Source organism: Passer domesticus, chromosome 17 (assembly GCF_036417665.1).
Source record: "Passer domesticus isolate bPasDom1 chromosome 17, bPasDom1.hap1, whole genome shotgun sequence".
NCBI classification, from domain to species: Eukaryota; Metazoa; Chordata; class Aves; order Passeriformes; family Passeridae; genus Passer; species Passer domesticus.
This window is the reverse complement of record NC_087490.1, coordinates 8783582-8804234: the sequence shown is the minus strand read 5'-3', so window position 1 is coordinate 8804234 and position 20653 is coordinate 8783582. Positions and strand designations below refer to the sequence as shown.

At 46.8% G+C, this 20653-nt stretch overlaps 1 protein-coding gene across 3 annotated transcripts in view; it reads right to left on the bottom strand.

Annotated features, from left to right (window-relative positions):
• TTC28 (tetratricopeptide repeat domain 28) overlaps positions 1–20653 on the bottom strand; it is a 107691-nt gene that overhangs the window by 35019 nt on the left and 52019 nt on the right. For all 3 annotated transcript variants that reach the window (XM_064393016.1, XM_064393017.1, XM_064393018.1), the window contains 3 exons: positions 12471–12618; positions 10585–10857; positions 9452–9582 (listed from right to left, as the gene is read on the bottom strand). In XM_064393016.1, coding sequence (XP_064249086.1) covers positions 9452–9582; positions 10585–10857; positions 12471–12618 — 552 coding nt within the window. The remainder of the gene's footprint in view (positions 1–9451; positions 9583–10584; positions 10858–12470; positions 12619–20653) is intronic.

Sequence of the window (20653 nt, the reverse complement as noted above, 5' to 3'; positions counted from 1 at the left end):
GATTTGTACAGCAGCAATCCCCCAGCAAGATAACCATCAGTGCTCTATTTGCTCTGGGGGCAGTAAGGGGAGCTTGCCCTTACACCAGTGTTTTAGGAACAATTTGGTTTTAACATCTGCTGGGAGACTCCAGTGACTCACTTCAAGGGATTAGGAATAGCTCTCCAGAAGACAAATTCATAACTGTGTATTTAATAAAATCCTTCACATTACAGGATCCACTGGGAACCCCAGCTGGCTCAGCCCCAAGAGGGATGGGTGTTCCCACGTCAGTGGCAGAGGAGCCCTGTTGTGGCAGGGAGAGCACACGGCTGACACATGGCAAACAGACTCCATCTCTGCTAGCACACACCTCTGCTTGGTAGCAGGGTGATGTGAGACTGCAGCTCCATACCACAGGGGGCTTGCAACAGCAAACAAAGAAAATCAATGTTTTATGTATCTGACAAAGACAAATTTTACAGTGGGGGTTGCTTACACCTCCAATTAAGCAATTTATCACTTTAATAGAAAGCAGATTCTTCTGCCATTGAGCTGAGGCACAGAAGGGAGCTCTGAAAAAAGATTTCTAAGTGGTCTCTTTCTCTCAGAAGGCACAGCCAGCTCAGGTTTTTGAGCTGAGTAAGGCAGAGTCTGATGTTAAGCAGATGTGCATCACAGAATGGCACCTGGCAGTTTGGAGAGATGCATTCCTTAAGCATTTCACCCTTGCCAGAGAATGGTCATTTCCCAATCATGTTACATTTAAACAAGTCTTCACCTGAGTGCACAGCCTGCTTAAATAAGAACACTCTATAATCATTCTGAAATGGACAAGGTAATGGAAAATGTTCTGCCTGGTATCTCACTGTAAGGCACCCTTAATCCCTGAACACAGACATTAATTAAGACTGATCAGAGATGGAGCATGCCCTGCTTCATGCTGCTTCTTTCAACTTCCCTTCTCCCTCTGGGCACAGAGTAACAGCAGCTTGATCCTACAGATGTAGTGGAACTGTACCCAGCAGATAACCATGCATATTCATCCCAGCTGTACTGGGGGCAGGCAGCAGCACCTCTGAAAGCCAGAGCACCTCCTGACCCACACCCCACCAGCCCTCACCTGCATGGCCTTGCTCTTGAATGCAAGCAAAGCTGTGCTGGTTCATTGAGAGTGCTCTGAGGGTACTGAGGGGAGCAGATTCTTCCCGAACAGACACAGAGCTCTGAAAGCACACGCTGAGTGCTGTGGGTGTCACCACACTCAGTAAAATCTCACTGTGCCCTATGCTGCTGGAACTGTTCCAGGTAGGAAGGGCTCAGGATAAATGACACCAGGGACACATCCCAGCTCCTTCTCTGCAGGAGCTGTTTGTTTTACAGGTAAGGACCAAGCAAGTGCTGTGTACACAAACAGGACAGCACTGTGATGGGAGTAGTTCCAGGACCTGCTAAAATGATAATTTGCTATAAATTGCACTTTATCTCCACTTCTATTAAGCCCCTTCATCATTTCCTCAGAATCCACAGGTATGCCTCAGCCTGGCTTGGACAATGCCTGATTTATGCACAGACAAGTCTCACATCCAAACAGAGCAGGTGCCCTATCAAAATTAAAACTTGTCCTTCTCTCCTCCCTTCAAGGTGAGGCTGATGTGCCAGTGCCACATCTTGCTGTTTCCTTTGTGTGCCATGCTTCTGAAAATCAGAAAGGAAGCAGCAGGCAATATCCTCCCCTCTTAAACATGATCATACACAGAAAGAAGGAATGGATTTGCTTTTAGGCAATTATTTCCTGGGGGCAAAATACACCAAAATCAATATCCCTGACAATCAATATCCTTAGTTATTTGTAGAAGGTCTCAGTCTTTAACAAAGAAGCTACCAAAGAGCAAACCCCAAAAAAGCCAGAGCCATAGACCAGAAGCACTAATATCTGAAAGCCTGAAAGGAGCTTTGTATCTACTAACTGAAAGAGAACAACCAGGAATTAGTGACACAATAGAAAGACTCAAAATACACAGTATAAAGAGATGGTCCTGGCCCCCACTTGATTAATGGGTAAAATTCACAGAGCTGCTGCTCATGACAGAGCCTGCCATGGACTGTGCCGACAATTTGCTCCCAGCCCTCTCTGTCCCTACTTGCTCAGGAAATTGTTAATGTTTCAGAGGACTTCTCATTCTCCCTGTTCCATGGCAGAAGTATCATACAAAGTACATGTATCCAGGCAAACCTGAGCAGCACTGGGGGGTTGACTGCCAGACCATTCACAGTTGCTCCTCTTCAAGAGGAATGCTGACTCTCACCTGCTCATTTGGAGATCAAAATAATGCTGACTCCATCTCCTCCATCATCATTTAGGAGCAAGGTGCCTAGCTCTGCCTAGAACACTTGTAAAAGTAAACCTGAGCTACACCCTTAACAGAATAGTTTTGCAAATAGTTTTGACCAAGTTAGCAGGGTTTTGCTGGAAAGCTGAAGCAACAACTATTTCATTCAATTTTTTAGGAGTAAATCTGCCTGTCAGTCGTACTGACCAGGCTGTTCACTGTGGGAACTGCTGCAACACCCCTCACCACGTGGTGCTGGGGACCTGGGGGAGTGGGCTGCCTTTCTGGGTGGGCTCTGCAAAGCTCCACTCATTCCTCAAAGAAATCACACAAGAAACACCAGCCTAAGAACACTGCAAAGAGATCTCAACATTGAGCCTACACATCACCTGGGGCTGATCTATCTTTACCCCAAGTAGCCCAAATTTGGTCGCTTTCTGGATGTAATCTGAAAGGCTCCTGTGAGCAATCACTTTAGGGAGGATGGCTGACTTGACATTTTTAGTGGTGATGTAAATATTCCTCATTTAAAACCACAAGCATCTCCATGGTGGTGACCCTGAGGAGTGACTCATACCCTGGTCAAAGTCAGGAAGAATAAGTCAGCAAGTCACAAACTTGGATCTAACAAGTTCAGAGCAGGCAAAGAAAATATCAGCTCCTACAGCAGTGTGCTGGCCTGTGCAACCCTTTCTACTCTTGTTCATAAACTGGACATCTCCTCTCTGCAAACTCAATACAGAGGAAAAAGCCCTGGCTGAAGTGGACCTCCTGAAAACCCAGAGTGTTGCAGCTCTTGCATGAGTTTTCTGCTTCATTTCTTTTACTGCAGCCAGGTCCAGGCCTTAGCAGCGTGCTGAGCTTTGCAGACACTGTGAAAGTAAAACCAGAAGACTGCATTTCCTTCAGCTAAAATCCATGTGCTGTGGAGGTCAAATGGGGACATTTAAAGGAGATCCTCAGGAAGTATTACATTTCCCTCTTGAGTCACAAGTCCAAACAAAACAAAGCATATGGCCTTTTAGTGCATTCCCAAATTTCCTGCACCAGTCAGATTTCTCTTCCTTCTGCTTAATCCTATCACTTTTGAACCAGACAAACCTGTATGAATCCTGTCAAGCTGACTTCAAAAACCTGCTAAAGACAGAAAGAGAAAGGCAAAGAATTTATACTCTCAGATATAAATCCAAATGCTGAAGGTCAGGCACTAAGGCTGATTCACATCACTGAACTCATCCTTTGAGGCATGCAGGTGATTCAGTCCAAGCTGTAATGCAGCACTAGTGGACCCACAATTAGAAATAAACGCCAAAGGTAAGTGTTCTCCCAGCAGCTGGCACTCAGCCTTCCTCCAGGGTACAAGGCAGTCTGCCCTGGATCCCTAATAAAGCAAGACTGCTGTCTGCACTGAGAAGCTGGAATCATTTCCTCATCACAGCCTGTCTCTGACATCTCAGTCTATGTTTCCAGGCATGACAAACTGCTTTAGCCTGAAGACTCTTTCCAGTTCTCATTTGTAAGGTATTTATATCCTGTCCTCATTTTCCAGATTGTTTGCAAATATAACAAAACAACTGTGGTTGTAAGATTCTCAGATTTTTCCTTTCTGAAAAATGTGGCAGCCCCAGGGCCAGACCACCTCTTTGTATGGCTGAGAGCCACACACATCCCACAGGCAGGGACACTGCCATGGGCTCCCTCGTGCTGCAGCTCATGAATGGATGGGATTCTCCACACTCCATCCAAGACTGCTGGTAAGGAGCACATCCTCTATGAGATCTAACTCAGAAGAACAGAAAAATCCCCATTCTGCTGCTCCAAACCAGAATTCATTCAAGTTCAGGGAGAAGGCTGAATCCATACAGCCCTGCTCTTGACTGAAGTGGCTTTACAGACAAAGCAGGGCTGGAGGGACACCTGGAAAGCATTTCCCCTTCCCCTCAGGAAAGGGCAGAAAACCTTGGCTTCAGAGAATTTACAGATTTCATTAGAAAGGAATGATCTATCTTTCCTTCTGCATCTCCTTCTGGAAACAAGAGGGTGAAATTTGATCTTTGATTTGCACAGCCTGAAGCAAGGAGCTGCACTTTACCAAATGTGGGAGCTTTATAAAGTTTCATTGCTTTGAAGGGGACTGGGAAAAACGACCAAAACTGCAAACCTAAATAACTACCAGTGGCTGAGCTGCTCACAAAGTATGTTCAGACAGCTGCAGAATGTTCAAATTCTCAACTGAATCCAACCAAGAATTATGTCTGCCCCAGTAACCATGCTCCCTAATACTCCTCCCCCAGGGATGCCAGTGCTTGGTGACCCCTCCCAGCCATGGCTCCAGGTACATCCAGCTCCATGGCAATGCCTTCTGTAGGAAGCAGAGCACTCAGCTGGATTCTGGAGTCTCCTGGGCTGCAAGCCCGTGGTTTCTCTTTCCAGTGGTAATTTCTGAATTCTGGTATTTTGCCTGCCACACAAGAACCCCCATAGATATGCCAGAGCAAGGTGACACAGAAAACCTGCCAAAGCCTGCTTAATAAACATCTTTCTTCTGTGCTACTTAACTACCCAGTTCTAATTATGATCTTCATCATCCCCATTTCCTGCAAATAGTCAGCCTTTCTGAACAAAATCTGCTGAAGCTGCAAACATGAACTCTGCCTTACATTTGCAATCGTTTTTAAAAGCATCTTGAGACAGCAAAACCTGGCTCATCAACATACTGAGCACACCCACCTGCTGCAGAGAATTCCCAGAGCCACAGATGCTCATGGAGATGTCCAGGGCAGCAGCCAGAGGCTGATACAAAGGGTCAGTAACAAGAGGGCACTGAGCCCCAGCAGTTCTGCACCTTTTCCTTCCATGAACAGCTGCTTCCAGAGGGAGGTGGGAGGAAATCCCTTCAAAACCAGGCCAGGAATGATTGCTGCAAGCTGTTGGTCATCATGATCAACCCAGGGGCAAGACAGTACTGACACAGTCTGTCAGCTCTCTGCCCTTCCCTCAGCCACACCCCTGAGAAAAGGGGCACCAGAAAGTGCTCAGCTGCACCTTCATGCCAGCCCTAGAGAGAATTCAGGGCTGCAGACAACCCTCTTTCTCACCCAACACTTCTGTTCACTCCTGCATGGTGAAGAGAGATGCTGCACCCCAGGGAAAGGCTCAGCTCAGCTCAGAGCATGCCTGCCAGCCAGCATACAGGGGCTGCCAGCACCCAGTGGCTTTCTGGCAGCAGCGTCCTTCCCAAGAGCTCCACGCTGGCAGCACAAGCCCTCATTTCATGATGGTTAGTTTATGATCTTGCCATACTGCCCTGCTATTTCTGAACAGCGGGGCTGTAATCGAAGGCGTCTGAGGGCCCAGGAGAGAAGGGAGCTATTAGACTGAGGGCTCCTGTGGTGTCCATGGCCTCTGCAGGGCAGGATTCAAGCACAGCCTGTGTGAGGGTTTGGACAGTGGACCCAAGAAGGGGCTCCACAGCTTTCCCTTTCCTGTCCATTTCTCCTTGTCAGCCACTCATAGCTCCAAAACTCAAGTGTTACTTCTCTAAATGAAATGGTCTGGAAGGAACACAGGGCCTTCAAAATGGTCATCAAGAAGGGCCACCCCAACCTGTCCCTAGAAATCACACATCACTGGCTCTACACTGGCACTCCGGCCTTACAGAATTCCTAATACAACATAGTTCTGGACACCTGAGCTAGCAATGAAAAGGGACACAGGGGACTAGTGTTACAGGCATTGAAATATTTCACATTTGCATTTTGATTCCATTCTTTCCTCTGATCCTGGCATAGCTCATCAGCTGCATAATCCTTGTCAAAATCACAGCTTGTGATATGGCATCAACACACCCTACCTACATGAGTTACCTGATGGTTTCCAGAAGATTAGGCTACCTGGTGCTAAAACCAAAGCAATTAATTCAGAAATAGAGTACAGACATAACACTCAGCACCTGCATTATGGGCTGGTGTAACTGCAGCCCTTAGACCATTCTGAGGAGAAACAGGCTACAAGCTTCTGCTGCTCATCAGAGCCAGCTTTTGTGACAAGAAAAAGACAACAAGCTAAAATAATGTGATGCAGTCTTCTCTGCTAACATCATCTGCCACTCCTCCTCTGGCACATTCCAGCACCTTGGCTGCTGCTTTGGGGAACCTCTCTTTGTACAATTCCCAGCACTTTCATGAGCAACAAGCAGAGACTGGAAAAAAAGAGCAGCAGCCCGAGCTACCAGAATGGGATTTCCTTGGCAAGTGAACTGCTGGACAGTAGTGCTGACATTTCATACAAAGAGCACAGAACACGTCACAAGAACATGAGGCTGCTGCTGCTCTAGGACAGGGCTGTGTCTCTTTATCCATCTTTATCAATCAGCAAGGAACTAAAGATTACATTTCACTCTGCTGCAGCCAGGTCTGCTCAGAGTGGAGCTTCTTGTTCCTGCTCAGTGGCAATTACCCCTGCACAGGCAGCAGTTCCTTCCTGCAGGACAGGAGTGGGTGAGCTCCAACAGCCTGCAACTGGCTCTGAATGAGAGACGAAAAGACAAGACCAGGGGCACCACCAGCCCAGGAAAGTTTTATTTTCCACCTCTGCATGAATTGCAGGGCCTTAGTTGGAGCTGGTGCCAAGAGAGATGCCCAAAGATCAGCTCCTGAGGTGCACACAGGCCCTGAGCCAGGGTCCTGCAGCCCCCTGCCCATGTGTTCCCTCTGAGCTCAGATGGGCTGTGAGCACCCTCCTCACTCAGGATGGGATGGCTACACTTTGTACTGCTGCCATGGGGCCACACAATGAGTGTTGCCCACCCTGCCACAGTGACATGGCTGAAGCAGGGACAAGTGTAACTACAGACCTAGCTCATTTGAATTTCCCGACCAGCTACTGAAGCTGGTAAAAAAATCCAACCCATTCCTTACCTGAGATGGCTGTTTCATGGTGCCCCTCCCAGCACCTCACTAAGAACCATTCTTCTCCCTCACCTGCACAGACCAAACCCACACTTGTGCTCAAGCCCCCAAATTCCCTCTTAGAGACACTACAGGTATGCCAAATCCCAGCAACACCTGCCCCGTGCTCTCTCTGGACACAAGTACAGCAAAACAGCTCTAACTTTACCCACATTGACTGAAAGAGAAAATGGTCTGCCTGGACACATAGCCTGTGTTTGTAACAGGAGCTGCACAGACTCCCTGTGCTAAGGAAGAAAAATATGTAAAATCTTGAGTCTCTGTGAGCAGCTGAGATGCTTTCCTGCTCAGCTGACAGCTCCCTTCTCCTGCATGGGGGAGGACAGACCTGAATGCTCCAAACAGACCCTCTGCAACATCTTCCTCCATTTATGGGCAGCATTACCCAGCAAACATTTGTTCCATCAGCCTCAGAACCCGACAGCCCCTCCAAAGACAGCAGTATCCTGTACAAAGGAGCACTTTTTACCTTTTCTGCCAATTCTCTGTACAGTCAGGGGTAAAACAATTACCTCATTACAGTCACACACCAAATTCCCTTCTGCTGGAATTCACATCAGCCCTACTGCAACTTTATAACATTTGCATTATAAAAATGTCTGCAAAGGAGGCCAAGAAAAACAGCTTTTTGTTCAGAGGAAGCTCTGTGGTCAAGATGATGTCATCAGAAAGCGCCAAATTAATTTCCTGTGGTTACATCCTACAGGAAATCCAAGAAGCTCAGCTTTCTTGCTAAACCAAGTAGTCATTTGTTGTCAATAACTGTTAATTATGTGCCCAGATGTGTCATGAACTAAGGACTATTACCATTAGCCCTCATTCCCTGGACTCCCCTCAGTGAGATCTGTTTAAATCAATGGGCTGAAGACCAGGCAAAATGCTCCAGCCCCACATCCCAGGTCAGCCTGGGGCTGCTGTGCTCTTGCCAGCACATCATCTCCCCTGCTGCTGCCTCCATGCCCCACAACAGGGGATGAAACCCATGGGGATGCTCCGTGGGGCAAGAAACCCCACGGAAGAGCAGCAGCCACACAGGTCACTCTGACAGCAGCAACAGGACCCTGCTCAAGAAAACTCCAATGACAAGTAACAGCTTTTCTGCTCTTCATGAACAGAAACAAGGAAATCAGGAGTGATTCAGAATGTTTTCCAGCTGGTAAAATAATCAAGAAAATGTCTAGGAAGTCCCTCCCCCAGCCACAGTCCTTCCACGACCTACTGAAAGGTGCATTTTTCCAAGGCTTACTTGATATTTAACTTACCAAGTTAGTAAAGCCGTAAAGCATTCAGCAAATTCTAGCAGATTTTTTCCACAACTTGCCAATGGGAAATTGATCTTCCTCAGCTTTTAGATCTCCCCCAAAACCACTAGTGCTTACATGAATTCTCACCTGCTCTGCTGTCATGCAATCATCAGTCTCCATTTTCCCACTCACAGTAGAGGGGAATCCCTGGAGCAGGGGATAGGTTTTATATCTGTGCACTAAAACATGATTCTGTCCTTACAGTGAACTTTCGGCAGAAATGCCTCGGGACAGCCTCCTCAGTCCATGCAGCCCAATTCCCTGCACTGGCAGGGAGCCCAGCATAAATGAATGGTCAAGGCAAAGCAGATCCTGCACAATTTGTTTTCAGGTTTGCATGAGTTCTTCTTGCTTTCACTGGTGTTTAGACTAAGTGTATTTTATGCAAACACTGGGGACAGGGATCTTGCCCATTTCTTGGCAGGAAAAGGCACAAGTTAGGGTGCAGTTTAGCAGAGTCCAGGTCAGCAGCACCTGTAACACTGGGAAATGTGCTGAGGACAATGAGGGCTCAGCTGCAGCAACGTGGTACTGACACTGACCCAGCAGCAGCTCCTGCCCCTGGAGCCCAGAACCTCTGTGCTGCAGGAACACAGATGGTGAGGGAGAGGGAGGCAAAAGGACCTGCTCAGAGCCCAGAGATGGGGGAGGCAAATGGACAACCCAAGCATCCTGCCCCTCACACTCACTTATCATATCTACTGGTACAAAGATTTTCCTTAACAAAAGGCAAGTGGACATCCAGGAGAAGCCACAGCTCCTAAATTCTTGGGGTAAAACAGGGCAGACAGTCAAGTCATTTTGATCTCTCTGGAAAACCATGCAGTGCAGACTACTAGCTTTGACTGTTAAAAAAGCTTCCTACCTCTCTGTCCTTGAGCTTCATGGCAAGCACCAGCTGATGTCTGTGGTTAGTAAGGGCTTCCCGGTAATTTCCTTTGGAGAAGAATGCAGAGCCCAGATTTCCATGAGCTCGGCATTCTCCTGTCTGGTCACCTGTGTCACATGCAAACAAAACAAAGATTAGCTAATACAAGCACTGCCAGAAGCATCCAGTGGAAAGACTGAAACATGGAGTACAAGTGAAGCTCTGGTGTGAGAACCAGCATTAGAACAAACTCATCTTTATGTTTAATACACAGCCAAACTTCCCTCTTTGCTGGCCCTCAAACTTCTACAGTAGCCATCAATCTTATTTTTAGAATTGTTTTATTTCTTCTGTGGCCTAACACCTGGCAATTTTCCATTCCTCCCTGTTTATTCCTTGCTTGACATGGTGAAGGTCAGACAATGGCCAAAGCCTAGAATAAGCACAAAGCATGCCAGCTTTCTCCAGAAAGCAGTTCTGCAGCACAGTTCAGCTCAGATGTTCAAAGTACACCAACAACCACCAAGAGAGCAGTCCCTATGCTCTCAGTGAACAGTCCTGGCTCAGGCCTTTGGGCAGCCAGGGCTTTGTCTCACACCTGTCTGCTCTCCTACAGCACCCCACACAGCCAAATGCTCTCACTGTTGTGCAGAACATACTGAACTCAAGAGGGATTTTTGAATTCGTTTATTTTTAAACACTCTTTGTTCATTATTGTTTCACTACTGATTTGTTCCTTCCCTGGCTACTGCCCCAGAACCTCAGAGTGAGTACTTTCGTCCATCAAATGCTTGGAAAAGCAGATGGCTTCATTTGAGATTCATGTAAGGTTTTGAGCCCAAGTCAACACAGGGAATAAGAGCAACTCTCACATACATGACATCAGGTAATTAGAAGACCCTGGAAAACCTTAGCACACCCATTGCTCATCTACCCCTTCACACGGGCAGGCAAACAGGGATGCACAAACCTGCAGTCTGCACATTTCAGAAGCTTCAGATGGGATTTAGCAGCTTGTGAAAACCCACAGCAACCTGAGCATTCGAGAGAGATGCTGATCACTAACCTAGCTCTTGCTTTGTTTCACCAGTCCCCACCCAGCACTCCAGGAGTGAAAGGAGCATTCTTACCTAAACTCTTGGCTACGTCCAAGTCCTGCTGCATGTATCCAGTGCTTTTCTCCGTGTTCCCGAGGGACCAGTACGCGCTGCTCAGCGCAGAGAACACCGACCCCCGCAGCTTCAGGCTGCAAGTGCCAATCTTCAGGGCAGCCTCCAGCACCACCACAGAGGCCCCGTGGTGGCCTGCAGTCAGGAGCTCCTGGCCAATCACAGACACCACAACAAAGGGGCTCTTGTCCAGCTTCATCTTCTGCAGTTGTTGGTAGGTGGGCTCCAGGGACTCTGAAGCGCAAAACCGAAGACAGAGGTACTCAGCAAACCAACATATTTGCATCAGGAATCACCTTCACAACTCATCTTGATTTTTTTGTAAACAGATGATACATGAGTTAAAGGCCAGACAGCCCAAATTCAACAAGGATTCATTAAGGGAGCTTGGGGCTCAAAGGTACCATCTAAGATCTGGCACATCAAGACAGATCACCTGGCAAGCTGCTGTCTGCCTTGCAGAAAGCACTTCAGGAAGGCAGCATAAAAATAGAGTTTAGAGCAGTCTCAGCATAGAGCAGTCTCATACTGAGCTCTGAAGTCTGGCCTAATGGCAGAAGAAATACAGAAGATATCTGTGGAATTTTGTAGCAAACTGGAAATGGGCCATCTGCAGTGTCTGAGAGCACTGGAGTTTTTGCTCTTTCAGCACAAACCTTCAGATGAATGTCTGCAAAGTCTGTGCCTGTCCAGATACCCAAGCACATGATGTGTGCTAAGAGAGGTGACCAAAACTGCAGAAAGAAGCTGCTCCTTTCTGCTGGATTCAGTGTTCCTGTGGCACAATAGCACTGGACCTGCCCAACTGCTTCAATTTGTCTAACTGCAGCAGGGAGCACAGTTGATGCACAGCTGCAGGGCAGTCAGCCAGAGATCATCCTGCCAAATTTGGGGATGCTCCCACAGAATACCATATAGCCTGCATTCTAAGCAGCAGCCTTAGTACCTTTGGGTAGCAAATCAAATTGCATTTACCAGGTAACTGCTGTATAGGACAGAAACTTCCAGATGAATTCGTTTTAGAGGATGGAGAAAAACACTGTAAAAAAGCAAATACCAACAAGGGTATTTTTTCATTTCAGTGCTCCTTGGCTCCTAAGCCCTGTGGCCCCCAGCACCATCTGCTGAGGAGGACAATTGCCATGTTCCCTCCTCCCTAACAACATTAGGGTACTGCAGCACAAAGCCTGCAAGAGACACAGAGCTAGGAGGAGACAACCCCCTTCCTCTAGAGAAAAAAATCTTGGAAACGGGGACACGATGAAAGAGAGGCAAAACACTGCACAGCTCATATGGCTTCAAGGTCTCTGTGACTGCAAACACTGCTTGAACAGAAGCGAATTAGCAGAGCAGCCTTTTTGCCTTCTGGACTGCTCTGTTTTCAGAGACAGCAGTACCACAGAAAAGCTGCTGATGTGCTCTTCTGGGGCAAACACTGGCCTGGGGCATTTCAGATGTGCTGCTCCCAACCTAAATATTGTGGGAGGTTGTTCCAGTAACAACACAGCCAGCGCCACAGCAGCACACACCTCTGCCTGCACTGATACTGGAGAAAGGAAAAACGAACAAGGACTCCATAGGAACTGCTGTAAAAACCCAGTTTGACTCATCTCCAGTGCCCCTCAAGCTGGCTAACACCATCGTACTGTCCCACTTAACCAGAAAGACAGTTTTTTTGTTCATCCTGTAACTTCAGGCTCCATACTTGGCATTCTCCTGACTCGGCAGAGAAGCCAAATCTTGAAATCTTTCCCTTCAGGCCTCCAGGTTCTCCTGTCCTCAGATTCTGGGACTGAAGCTCCCAGCTCTGGCTAGCTCTGAGACCCTGAGAACCCCCGTGTGCTTACCTCGCATGGGAGACTTCATGGCGGCCTCGACCATGCCGACCAGAAGCTGAAGGCTCTTGGGATCCTGCGCCAGCCCCGAGGCGAAGGCGGCCAGCGCATCCGCATGGCGTCCCAGGTACTGCAGGGCCACGCCCTGACGGAAGTATGCCTGCAGGAACAGAGAACACAAGGCCCATCACTGAGCAGCACAAACAGGCACAAACAGCAGCTCCTGGCCTCGTGCTGGTGGATAAAAGGCCACACCATGGCACTCGGGCTTCCCTGGTTGCGTGGCTACAATCACTGCAGTGCGGTCTGTGAACCCCAGCAGCGTGCACCCCCTCACTGTGATCACCTTTTGAGCTTTAGCAAGGACCCTGAACTGTTCTGGGGACAAGGCGTGTTCACTTAGAGTAAGGCAAAGCTTTCCCCTTGCACTTGGCCAAATATTATTTCTTAACTACTTATAACCAGATGCTTTTCTCAAGACCCTCCTTTCCAGTCTCAGCTCACACAGCACAGAACCCAGTTCCCAGCTCTTGCCAACGAGTCCAATATCAACATCCAGCACCAATAGGGCCCAAAATGTACTGAAAGCTCAAGCTGCAATGAAGCACAACACAAAGATGCAGCCAGGAGCTGAGCCTTCTTTCTCCACTGACATCCACTGAGGCAGACAATGTCCAGCACTGCCCCACTTGCTAAGTGCACTATATACACAACACACACACGTGTGCACTGATCTATACAAGTTTCTTAGACTAAAGCAAGACACTCATCATTCTGAAACGGTTTACAAGATGATTTTTTTTTTCATTTCTTAATTTTCTAGAAAACCGTTTATGGGAACATGCAATACCTTCAAAGTAACTTGTATCTCCTATCACCATGTATTTCCATTTCTACATCAGCAACATCAATATGCAGCTGCAATGCATTCCCAAACAGAGCTCCCAAATCTGCACACACTGGCACACCAGGAGCCTACACACAAAGCAGGAACTTCAGAAACACACTCTGCTCACACAATGAGCACAGGCAAAGTCCTGGCCCAAAGGGTATCCAGAGCTGCCTGGGAGATACTGGGAAAAAGATCATAGAAAACACAATCCAGTATTTACAAAGTACTCAGGTATTTGTAGGACACACATCTGGACACTGTGTTATAAAAAGGTCTTGAATCTTTAAGCACCTTTGATGCCTATTACTCAGGTTTTATCTTCATGCCCAGCTAATACCTTTCAAATGCAAATTTTGCTGCATTTTGAATTCATTCAAACCTATTTCAATAGCACAAACAAAGAGGATTAAGCATTATTTGCATTATTTAAAAGTGCTTTAGGAACCAATACTGTTCCTTGAGATTGGCTCTCTTGGCTAGGACCTCATCACTCTCTCTTGGTCCGTAATAGCAGAGAGATCTGCACTCAAGATACATTAGGTATACATCTGGGAAGTCTTTTTACTTAAACAGGAGAAATCTTTAATTAATTTTTGAACTCGTTAGAGCATTCAGGCACTTTTGGACTCCAATCCAGGAAAGCAGAGATTAAGAAAAATCAGAAATGATGTGAGAAATTTAGAGACATGAATATTTAATCTCTTTTCCATTAGTAAGTCTTGATTGTAGAACCCCTTTTAATGAATTCAATGAAAGGAAAATGCTTTTCATTAACCTTTAGTATAAATGTGTTCTTATTGAACCAAACAAGCCACTGTAGTGGAAACCCAATTCATTGTTAACTAGATTACAAGCATGAAGCTTTAAATCAAAGAAAATACAAAGAACTAACAACACGCAGCAGCCACCAAGCACAAGTCCTCCCAGCAGAGTGTGAACTGCCACCTAAATCATGCTGTACACTATTAAGTCTTGTTTTTGCAGAATTACCATCTAATTGCTTTCTTTACTGCCTGATGAGAGGGGGAGTTGGCCACAGCATGACTCTGACTGGGACCTTCCCAGCCCACAAGGCTGCTTGGTCCAGGACAGCAGAAGGTGGGCACGGACACACAGCCACCAGCACCCAGCTCCGTGTGCTGCGTGGGCATCTTCAGCACCTTGTGCTTCACTGGCACATCCTGAACGCTGAGAAATGAGAAACCCCATCCTCTGAACCCTGCACATGGAGGGGACACACAGGCTCCAGGTGACAGGAGGAGACAAGACCCACGAACATCCAGTTCAGTTCCGCACATTCTGAACATCCTTTATGGAAAGCGCTTTTATCCGCTCCCCACATCTATTCCTGGAAGTGCCCCTGGAAACTGCTTAATTTGAATACAAACACAATATTCAAAGCCCAAAAGAGAACCCTATTAATCACAGCAGAAAGTACAATTTTGGCCTATTTTTCTCCTGCAAAAAACCCTTCCTTCCTTCCTTCCTCTTCCAGTTTCCAGCATACACAAGAATGCTCCCTGCACATTGTGTTCCCCACGGACCTTTAACTAAATAAATAAAAAGCATTCACATTACCTATTTCCTCCCCAAGAGGCACCCACAAGTTAGTTTAGCATTGGAATGAAGACACTGTATCAAGGGGAAAAGTCTGCAAAGAGGAAATGGTGAGAATCACCCTTTGGAAGAGGAGAGGAAAAGGGAAGGCAGGGAGCCAGCAGCTGCAGCTGAAGGAATGAGCCAAGGAGCAGCTCCTGGTCCCGACACAGACAGAGCCTTCCCCTGCTGAGAGAGCTTTAAATTTTAAATCACATTATGTGAAGATACTACAGTGCTCACTCTACAGTAACACTTACATTAATTTTCCAGTGATCTCAAGTAAGAAGAAACTATCAATGCCTTTTAAGAAGATTAAAGCAAGGAGAGAGACAATGTTTCACTAAAGACAAGACAGAAAACAGCAGGTGTTTTCTAACCTGGCTCTCTGCATTCTCATTGTCTCAATACAGACAGCTGGAACCATCTCTTTCATTTTTGCAGTCTCTGCACCACACTTTCCAGGAACAAGGCACTGTGCAAGAAGAAAGCCTCATTCTCAGCTGGAATTTGGCACCAGATGCATCTCCCTCAATGAGAATTATTTTCTCCTGTCCTTGTTTTAGCAGGATGGACACAGCTGTGCTGTTCCCACCTCCAGAGTCCAGCATGTCAGGGGTTCCAGCACCTGCACCCACCCCTCCAGCCTGAGCTCTGCCCAGCACACCACTGCCTGCAGAAGGACAGGGACAGCTCTTGCCAGCAGGAATCCTTTGGGAAAGGAAGAGGATTAGAGTCCAAAGCAGCTCTACAAAGCTGCCAATCTCATCAAGTCCCTGATTCTACGCTGGAGAGGCTGTTCAGTGAGCATTCCCACGCATCTCTGAGAATCAAACAGCAGTGCAGGCTCACACAGCCAGGTGGGCTCAGCCTTCTGCACAACAGGCTGAGCTTCTGCCCACTTACCCAATTTCATACAGCCAAGGGAAGGAGGGAGGACAAGGAATAGATAGAGCTTTTCATCCATAACACTTTTGAAAGCACTGTTGATATTCTGGAAGCAAAAATAAGTTACTCTAATTAATTAACTGGTGAAATATATTTGGCACTTGAGACTCCCGAGCCATGCAAAACACAGATGCTGCTCACACTGCTGGCCTCAGGACAGACCCAGCCAGGTGAAGTGGCATCACTCCCAGCACAGCACCCAAAGGGGAATAAGCCTTCCTACCCCATTCAGGTTTTGCCACCCATTTTTGCAGACTTGCCTCCTTGCCCCATGCTCTTCAGAACGTTCCATGTTTTCATGGTTGGAATAAAGTTTTTAACTGCTTTTCTTACCCTCAACATAATTCTACCAATCTTGTATGAGCATGAGAAGAGCACAGAGACAGCCCTGCCCCTTGGGCAGGGCAGTTCTGTGGGGCCAGGCCACAGCACAGTCAGCATTGCCTGGGCAGGCACAGCCCCTCTGCAATTCTAAGCACAAGTCTTGTTTTCTGCCCAATTTATTGACCCATGTAGTTTCTGTACACACCAGTATTTTCCACCTGTGTTTATTACAGCCCATCTAATGGAAAAGGAAAATGTCTGTCCTACTAAGAGCTGCCACTGGACTGATGGCTGCAGTGTCCAGGGAACACAAATAAACATGCTTATTAGCTTTTTTGATCCTCATCATTTGAGATTCCATCTAGACCCTGAATACTAGATTTCCCTGTGCAATCTGAAACAGGATTAGAATGCAAATGTCATAACTGAACAACCAACATCAAGAGGAGAGCTGAAATTTTTATTAAATCTTCTGATATCAATATGCAAGAACTGTTTTAGGCAACAGTAATTGGTTTATAATTAATAAGAAATATACAATGAAGATAAAAATACAGTACAAAGACACAGCATGTAAATCATGAATGGCACCTTTAAGTTCCCTAAGATTTTGCCAAATAAAACCAAGTCAAGGTCCTGCCTACAAGGAATGCAGCAACAGATTCCACATTTGGGATCTCCCCTCGCTGCTCAGGAGCTCCTGTGTCTCCCCCTGCATCCCCCCTTTCTGCAGGGATCCCACTGCCATCACAGGCCACCCTGCCCTGCCAGGCTCACCTGGTCCCTCTGCCACCAACCCTCACCCCACAGGCTCACAGACATGGCACAATGCTGGCCAACATTAACTGGATAACAGAGACAGAGGAACAAAACTGGAACAGCACCAAAAGAGCTTGCAGAAAATTCCTGTCAAACAAACATGGAAAACTTGAGAAAAAGCACCTTGGTCTTAGACAAAGGCTGCCATTGTACACAGGGGAGGAAACTCAAGCCACCCTCGTGCTGCTGTCAGCTTCAGCTCCTGGACAGTCGGCCACGGGGGCAGGAAAGGCAAGCACACAGAAAATGCTTCTTCCATAACGCTGTCTTGGTTTGCCAGATCAGCAGAAGATGCCAAAACCAGCAGGAACAGTCTCTGATGCACTGAATGCCTGTTCTCAGTGTGCACAACACCTCTTGTGCAGCCAGAGCTGCTGCCCCTCAGGGCTGCCCGTGCCAGCTGTGCCCACGGCTGACCAGAGCCTGCAAGGGACCAGCAGAGGGGAGGCAATGTGTGAACAGCTGCCACGGCTTCTCAGGGCCAAGCACCGGGTTGGATCCATCCTCTCCCCTTGTAACTGTTTTACAGCCAAATTCTAGAGAAAAATACGGACAAATCTCTGCTGTGGGATTTCAGGAATGTGAGGAGAGGGAAGACTGCACTTTAATTCAGAACACATGTAGCACATGCATAAATACTGCTGCTGACCACACGAGCTGAATTCCTGCTTTCCCAAAATTAAGGTTGCACTCCAGGTAACACTTTTCCTTCACAGTCCTACATCTGGCTGACACCTGAACCACAGCTGTCAGCCTGCCCTGGAGAATCAGCACAACAGATTTGTTGTCTCTGCAGCTTTGTTTTTTTATCTTTTACCTGTTTCCAAGATGCCTCTTACAGAACTACACTACTTAGAAATGGGAAGTTCCTCTAAGACCCATGGAGCATATAGAGAAAAACAAGATGGGTGTGTGTGTGTAAAATACGTTGCCTGGTTTTATCCAAACAGCATTTAATCATTCTTATTAACTGTGCTTCCACTACCTGCTAATGGGATTCTGTGCACAGCTCACTTGCCCACCCGGAATAAATCGAATTTAATCAGTAAATAAAGAGTCAAACATTTGTTTATTTAGTTGAAGTAAACAGCCCAGCTTCTCACAGAGCTTTTCCTAGTTGCTCCTTTCTCACATGCTTCAGGCTTACTCTAGGAACAGCAGCTACATCCTGGAACCCCTCTTCAGAGGACATCCCTCTCCTTCCCTAACAGCAGGTGCCAGCAGGCAATCTTCCTGTCTTTATCAGCTACAACTCTTAACCACCACTTAACAGCAAGAACCAGCTATGAGTGGAGGTAGGAAAGTGCTCTGGAGGAGTAACAACCAACCTGTCAGTGCCCAAGTACAGCAGCAGGAAAACAGAACCAGCCTCCTCTGCCTGAGGCCAACAGGCACAGCACTGCAGCATCTGCTACAGCTCCTCCACAAGGAGGACAGGGACAGTTTGGGACAATTTTTGGCCAAACAGCTTCTTTCAGAACGGCAGAAGAAAAGATAGGCCACTTTTCATCTTGCTCAGAAGTAACACCAGTCTTTGTAACATATTATTAGATATTTAACAGATACAGAATTATACAAAACTTAAACTAAATGGATTAGTTGACACCTAATGGCTTCCCAGGGAAGCTTGGGGCAAATGCAGGGCTTGAACACCATTATTACCTGGTGCTTAGTTGACTTTCAGCACTGTACCATGATCTAAATTGTAAATTTAGTTCTTTTTCCTAGTCCAGGTACTCTTGCTCTGGACCCCAATACTGGGCCCTCTTGGCTTCACTCTCCATCCATAAAATCCCAATTATCCTACCTCCTCCTGGTCTTAGCTGCTGTTGGATTGCTGTGAATCTGAAAAGCATTTAGGGTTGTTTTGGAAACACTCTTGTCCGCACCAAGACAAGATACAGGAGAGGTAATTTAACAACCCTTTAACAACTCTGGTGAAGGTACTCACCCAGATGACTCAAAACCTCTCTCACTGCTGGAAGTCAGATAAACTTTGATCAGCAAATGGTGATTTGTGTGTAACAAGAATGAGTGAAGTGCAGTATTTTAAACTAGCATTTCAGTATTTTAACACAGTTTTTCCAACACAGACAGACTCCACAAGAGCAACACTCTGCATGCAATCAAACACTCAGAAAAGTGAAATGCACTCTGAGAGCCACCAGAATTACACTGGAGTTTGTGGAAAACAAGCCCCAAAGCTTGTTTTCCTTATCACCCATCTCCATGGGTCCATTCTCAAGACTGCCCTGATTTTAAGGTACATCCTTTCTCACCGGTGAAGTAGGAAAAAATCCAAGCAGCACAATCCCCAGGAGAGCAGAGCAGAAGACAAAAGATGAAATTCACAGCAGTTAGAGCACAGGATAGCAGTGAGTCAGGTGGGGGCTGCAGTGTACCCGCAGCAGGGAGCTGGTCCATATTCCATGGAGGAGCAGCTGATGCTCAGAGGGGCTGTGACAGAGGAGCCCAGCACACACCTACTGCAGACATCTCCTGCCTCTTGGCTCACCCTGCCAGCACCCAGCCAGCTCCGCCTGCCAAGGACAAAGCTGATGACAGGGGAGAGGGGAAAAATCAAATTTGCAAAAGTACTAAATATATAAATCTCTTTGGCCCAAGTGAACGTGGGAAAAATTCTTCAGCAGGGGCGTCCCATTTAGCAAGTTTTGCCAGATCATTACTCTTGTAATGCAAAGGGGAAAAACATCAACACCATGTTTCCCTACAATGATTCGCCTCCTTTATCACAGATCTCTGAAGCACCAAGTAATTTAGTAGTTGCTATGGAAACTGCTAGTTTTATTGAACAGCCCTGAAAGGGTCAAGAGGTACCATCAAACTGGCCAATTGTAAATTATTTCCCTGCTAAACATCTGCTTTATTTTAGTTGCCCTACCACTTCTCTGTTTTGCTGTTAGAACAGTATCTGGATAGACTCCAGAATAGGTGTCATTCTTCAGTGGGGTTGCAAGTTGCAAGAGCCAAGTCCAAAAATAGCGATTTTCATTTTCTAATACACCGTAAAATCCTTCAAACAATGGAGCCCTACTGAGGGCAGAACAGCAAGGGACTGGGGACTGCTCCCTCTCACACACATCAGCACCAACCTGAGGCAGTGGTAACCAACACAAAGAGCTGGTTTTCACCATGATCCCCGGGGTTTTCACATGGCTGTTTGCACCAGCCACAAGATGAACAACCCATCAGACTGATCCACTTGTGCCTTCAGAAAAGGGACAGAACAGCAGCAGAAGAGCACCCTGCCCTTCTCAGCAAGAACCCAGCTCTTCTCAGCTTTGCAACTCCAGGAAAATACAGTCTCCCTTGCCAGCAAGGGTCTGTGCTCTAGGAACAGAAAACATTGCATTGCCTGTACTGGACTACCAGAAAACAATGTAATCTACCTTCCTTTATTCATCATACAGAAAATGGCACCAGAGGTTCCAAATGCTACTTAGCAGCTTCTATTCCTACAGGCCAGGAGAACAGCAGGAGTACTGGCTGCATTTCCAGCTTTGCTATTGAACTCACTGAATTTGTGTCAGTTCCATAAAAGTGCCAAATTTCTTATTATTCTCATTAATGAATGTGTCTGTGGAGCAAGGCTCTC